Consider the following 6,005-nt stretch of genomic DNA (forward strand, 5'->3'; position numbering starts at 1 on the left):
ATAGAGAATTCTCAACAGAGGAATCTGAAATGGCTGAAAGACACTTAAGAAAGTGTTCAAAATCCTTGGCCATCAGAGAAATGCAACTCAAAACAACTCTGAGATACCAAATAGTGCATGTTCATACAACAAGGACATATGTTCAACCATGTTCATAGCAGCATTGTTTGTAATAGCCAGAACCTGGAAGCAACCTAGATGCCCCTCAACTGAAGAATGGATAGAGAAAATGTGGTACATTTATACAATGGAGTACTACTCAGCAGAAAAAAGCAACAGGATCTTGAAATTCGCAGGCAAATGGATGGAACTAGAAGAAATCAACCTGAGTGAGGTAACCCAGTCACAAAAAGACAATCATGGTATGTACTTACTCAAATATGAATTTTAGATGTAGAGCAAGGGATTACCAGCCTACAATCCTCTTCACCAAAGAAATTAGGAAACATGATGGACTCTAGGGGATAAATGCTTGGACCCCAGGAGTGGGAAAGGGCAGGAGATCCTGGGCTGATTGGGAGCCTGAGGGTAGGGGAGAGGGAGCTGCCAGAATGAGAGCAGGAGAAGAGCAAAGGAGAGGAGGAAATGGAGGAGCAGATATATTGATTTGGGGGAAGAATGGAGGAGAGCAGGATGAGAGATACCATATTAGAGGGAGCCTTTTAGATCCGAGGAGAGATCTGGCACTAGGGAGATTTCCAGAGACTTACAAGGATGACACAAACTGACAATCCAGGCAATGGTGGAGAGGATAACCTAAGTGCCCTTCCCCTAAAATGAGATTGCTGACTACTGTGTATGCCATCTTTGAGCCCTCATCCAGTGGCTGATGGAAGCAGAGGCAGACATCCACAGATATACACTGTGTAGAGAGGGAGGAATGAAGATAGAAGGACTTAGTTGCAAAGAGGGAGGAATGAATTCAAAGGGGTCTGTACCCGGTTGGAGAAACCCACAGAAACAGCTGGCCTGAACAAGGGGGGGCACATTGGCCCCAGATGCTGTCTGGGAGGCCTGTACAGGATTGATCCAGACCCCTGAACATGGATGTCAATGAGGACATCCATGGGGGTCTGGTAGTGGATTAATGATTTTCCCTGTTGTAGGAGGGGCCTTTGAGAGCCCATCCCACGTGAAGGGATGCACTCTTGCCCTGGACACATGGGGAAGAGCTTGGGCCTAGCCCAGGATGATGTGGTGGACCTTGCAGAGTTCCAGTTGAGGGCCCTACCCTGCCTGGGGAGTAGATGCGGTGGGGGGTAGTTTGGGGTGGGGTAGGAGGGGTGAGGGTGAGGGGAGGGAGAGGGAGAAGGGATTGACATGTGAAACAAGCTTGTTCCTGATTTGAACTAATAAAAAAATAAGATATGGAACAAAAAAAAGATAAGACCTCTATATAAATAATGGATACCCTTTGTTTTTCTCTCTTACAGGATGGCCTCAAACTCAAAATCCAAGTGTGTCAATTCCGATGTGCCAGTATTGCAGGTATACATTCCTCATTAAAAGATTATTTTCCATGTAATGTGATATTTACTGGAAGAGCCTTGATCCTTACCCATAATAGATATCTCATGAAATTGTGTGTCAAAATTTTATTTTCCAGACATATTCTCTGTTTGCAAGTAATATGATATGGACATTGAACAACAACAACAAAAAAGAGATGATCCTGATAGCTGGCCTGTTTGTGTCCGGCAGAATTAACACAGCTTGATTGATACCTTTGTTGGGAAAGGGTGGGAACTGGGGCAGGAAGCAGCTGTAAAACACAGGGGAATGTAGCTTGCCTGAAATTGTGTTCTTCCTCTCGTGATTGTATAAGGCATTTTGACCTGGTAAACATCTCTCCTTCATAGTCTTCCAGAAAGCCAGAGGGACATAATTGCCGATTCAGGATTCAAAGACCACCGCCCCCAACACCTCTCCCACCTCACACAAATCATTTTGTAATCCATGACCATGAAGTACAAGGATGACAATTAATTTTGAGAATGAGGCAAACTGTGTTCACTAGGGCAGTGAACCACCGCACTAAGGGCCCTTCTGAAGGCTCCAGCCCCAATCTTGCCATTCTTAGGCTTCAAAGGGTTAGTTAGCATCATCTTCAATGAGGTTCTGAGTCCTGTGGCTGCCAGTGCTGCCTTGTGGGCAGGAGGAGGTCAGGGCCCTGTTGGCTTCCCTACTGGGCCAGTTCATCCAAGTACAGCATTGGGAGGCATTCAATTAGTAGACGGGGCAGGGCCTGGGCAGCACCTTCCACGTTAGTCATGCTGACAGACAGCAGAGAAGAAACAGAGGCCAGAGAAGTGATTTTAAAAGGAAAAAGAGCAGCTTCACTCATAAAAAAATTGAAAAGATGATTTTTTAAATAAAATAAAATAAAGTAAAAGTTGGGAATTTTTTTTTCTCTGCAATGCTCAGCCATTTTTCTGGAGACATAAAAAAGTTTTAAGAGTAGTCACTTTGTTTTGCGTTTGGCTTAAACATTCACAAGAGCTGATGGGACAGTGCCATCATGTGTTCTGTGTGTCAATGCTGGTCAGGGGTCCTTCAGAACACATACTGGTACCGGTCTGCCTTCCCTTGGTCTGGTGTGGCAAAGGGGCTGGTTAGAGAGAAAGGGTGGCCCCAAACAGCTTTCATCTTCTCTCTTCCTTTTTCAATTGTTCAATTGTTCTATTCCCATGTCATCTGTGCAGATGGAGTGCACTTGGGTCTCAAACATCACTGATGAGAAAATGAGGAAGAGCAGTGTCTCGAAGCACAACAGGATTAGCAGGATGACTGTGGTGGGTGGCACGGGACTGCACTTTGTCCAGTCTTCTTCAAAGCAATGCAGGAAGTGGAATTCCACCATGACGAGGGTGTGCAAGGAAATGAGAGCTATGTACATTGTAAGTAGGACGAAGTACTTCTGGTTGTTCTTGCCCACACAGTTGTTGATCCAGGGACAGTGATGGCCCATCTTGGGAACACACCGTTTACGAACACTGCAGTGGTGGGCTCGGTCGGGCTTGATGCGGTAGCACTTGGGGCACTTGCACAGCACCTTCCCAGGCTTCAGCTGAAGGCTCTTGATGAACTCTTGAGTGGCATTTCCTTTGGGCACTGTCCCGGGGTCCGTCAGCATGGCCCGGCAGTGTGAGGCCAGGGCCAAGAAGGCCAGCAGATTGAACACAATTCCGTTGATGATTCCATTTCTGGATGGAATCAGCACCACAAAGAGGACTACAAACTCTGCATAGAGGACCAGAAACCAGGTAACAATTGCACAGGCGATGCCACAGCCATCACAAATAAACCACATGGTTCCCGCAGGACCAGGGAAGGGAGGTGGGGCTCACTTCTCTGGCTGGAGGTACTCTGGTTTCCTCACAATGTCTCAGAAGTGTTGAGTGGGGACAAGCATCATAAGCTATTCTGTCCATACTGGTATCATCATTTTGAAGGCAGCTCGCAGTCCCGGGGCCCAGCCTCCAGCATCCATCTGTGATGGCTTGGACACCTGGCAGAACGGCTTGCCAGCCTCGGCCTCACACTGGGCAGCGGAGAGGCCCATGGAGCTCCAGGAGGTGGCTGCAGCTGCCATCGTGAGGACTTGTGCACTATCTTGTGTGTCTTTCAGCCATTTTATTTTCCTCTATTGAGAATTCTCTATTTAGTTCTGTATCCCACTTTTTAGTTGGATTATTTGGTGTTTCGGACACTAGCTTCTTGAGTTCTTTGTAAATTTTGGAGATCAACCCTCTGTCAAATGTGTGGTTGGTTTATTAATTGTTGATTTCAGTGTCTGTGCTACTGGTGTTATGTGCAGGAAGCTGTCTTTTGTACCAATCCATTCAAGGGTACTTCCCATGTTCTCTTCTAAGAGGTTCAGTGTGGCTGGATTCATGTTCATGTCTTATCATTTGGACTTAAGTTTTGTGCATGGCTATAGACATGGATCTATCTGTAGTCTTCTACATGCCAGCATCCAGTTATGCCAGCACCATGCTTTCTTTATTCCATTGTATAACTTTAGCTTCTTTGTCAAAAATCAGGTGTTCTTAGTTATGTAGGTTAATTTCATGGTTTTCAGTTCAATTCCATTGGTGTACCTGTCTATTTTTGTGCCAATACCGAGCTGTTTTCAGGACTATAACTCTATAATAGAGCTTGAAGTCAGGGATGGTGATGCCTCCAGAAGTTCCTTTATTGTACAGGGTTGTTTTGGCTATCCTGGGTCTTTTGTGTCTCAATATAAAGTTGAGTATTGTTCTTTCAAGGTCTGTGACCAATTGTGCTGGTATTTTGATGGGAATTGCATTGAATCTGTAGATTGCTTTTGGCAAGATTTCCATTTTTACTATGTTGATCATACCTATTCAAGAGCATGGGTGATCTTTCCATTTTGTGATATCTTCTTTAAAGACTCAAAGTTCTTACTATACTGATCTTTCACTTGTTTGGTTAGTGCTACTGCAAGATATTTTATGTTGTTTGTGGATATTGTAAAGAGTGATGTTTCTCTGATTTCTTTCTCAGCCCATTTATTGTCTGTATATAGTAGGGCTGCTGATTTTTTTTTTTTTTGAGTTAATCTTGTATCTTGAAGGTGTTTATCAGCTTTAGGAGTTCCCTGTAGAGTTTTTTTGGGTCACTTATGTAGACTATCATATCATCTGCAAATAGTAAAAGTTTGATTTCTTCCTTTCCAATATGTATCCCCTTGATCTCCTTTTGTTGTCTTATTGCCCTAGCTAGAACTTCAAGTAAAATATTGAAGAGATATGGAGAGAGTGGACAGCCTTGTCTTGTTTCTGATTTTAGAGGAATTTCGTTGAATTTCCAAATGGACCAAAGACCTCATCATAAATCTAGCCACACTCAACCTCTTTGAAGAGAAAGTGAGAGGTACCCTTGAACAAATTGGTACATGAGACTGCTTCCTGAACATATTACCAGTAGCACAGACGATGAGATCAACAATTAATAAATAGGACCTCCTGAAACTGAGAAACTTCTGTAAGGTGAAGGACACAGTCAACAAGAAAAAATGGCAGCCCACAGAATGGGAAAAGATATTCACCAACCCCACATCTGACAGAGGACTGATCACCAAAATTTACAAGAATTCAAGAAGCTAGTCTCCAAAATACCAACTAATCTAATTAAAAAGTATTGTAAATAACTAAATAGAGAATGCTCAATTGATAGTCTAAAATGGCTGGTAGACACTTTAGAAAGTGCTCAACATCCTTAGCCATCAGGTAAATGCAAATCAAAACATCTCTGTGATACCATTTTACTCCTGTCAGCATGGCTAAAATCAAAATCAACAATGACAGTTTATGCTGGAGAGGATATGGAGAAAGGGGAACACTCCTCCACTGCTGGTGGGAGTACCAACCTATACAGTCACTTTGGAAATCAATATGGTGGTTCCTCAGGAAAATGGGATTCAGTTTACCACAAGATCCAGCAATCCACTCTTAGGCATATACCCAAAAGTTGCACATTCATACAACAAGGACATCTGTTCAACCATGTTCATAGTAGTAATATCCAGCAAACTATATGCCCCTCAACTGAAGAATGGATGGAAAAAAAGTGGTATATTTACACAATGGAGTACTACTCAGTGGAAAAAAAAAACCAATGGGATCTTGAAATTCTCAGGCAAACGGATAGAACTAGAAGAAACCATTCTGAATGAAGTAACCCAATTACAAAAAGACATAGTATGTACGTACTCACTCATATATGGATTCCAGACACAGAGCAAAGTATTATCAGCCTACAATACACACTGCCAGAGAAGCTGGCAAACAAGGAAGACCCTAAGAGAGACATACATGGTCCCCTAAAGAAGGGGAAAGAGAAAGATCTCCTGAGCAATTTGGGAGCATGGTGGGAGGGGGGAGGGAGGTAGGAGAAAGAGTAGGGGGAACATAGGAGGGGAGAGGAGGACATGAAGTAGCATGAAGGTTGAGTTGGGGGAAGAATAGAGGAAAGCCAAATAG

General features: G+C 43.6%; 1 protein-coding gene across 1 annotated transcript; it reads right to left on the reverse strand.

Annotated features, from left to right (window-relative positions):
* Nucleotides 1-2,662: 2,662 nt before the first annotated feature.
* LOC100774300 (palmitoyltransferase ZDHHC3-like) lies at nt 2,663-3,310 on the reverse strand. Its single transcript, XM_035446976.1, has 2 exons — nt 3,033-3,310; nt 2,663-2,993 (listed from the first exon to the last, which is right to left on the reverse strand). Exons 1-2 carry the CDS (start codon nt 3,308-3,310, stop codon nt 2,663-2,665), a joined length of 609 nt encoding a protein of 202 aa, XP_035302867.1.
* Between the last annotated feature and the right edge of the window lie 2,695 nt (nt 3,311-6,005).

This window comes from Cricetulus griseus, chromosome 6 (genome assembly GCF_003668045.3).
Source record: "Cricetulus griseus strain 17A/GY chromosome 6, alternate assembly CriGri-PICRH-1.0, whole genome shotgun sequence".
Classification (NCBI taxonomy): domain Eukaryota; kingdom Metazoa; phylum Chordata; class Mammalia; order Rodentia; family Cricetidae; genus Cricetulus; species Cricetulus griseus.

Coding starts and splice junctions, on each gene's coding strand:
- LOC100774300 (XM_035446976.1), bottom strand. CDS start 3,310: ATGTGGTTTATTTGTGATGGCTGTGGCATCGCCTGTGCAATTGTTACC. Junction 2,994..3,032: donor GTGCTGTGCAAGTGCCCCAA/GTGCTACCGCAT, acceptor CCACCACTGCAG/TGTTCGTAAACGGTGTGTTC.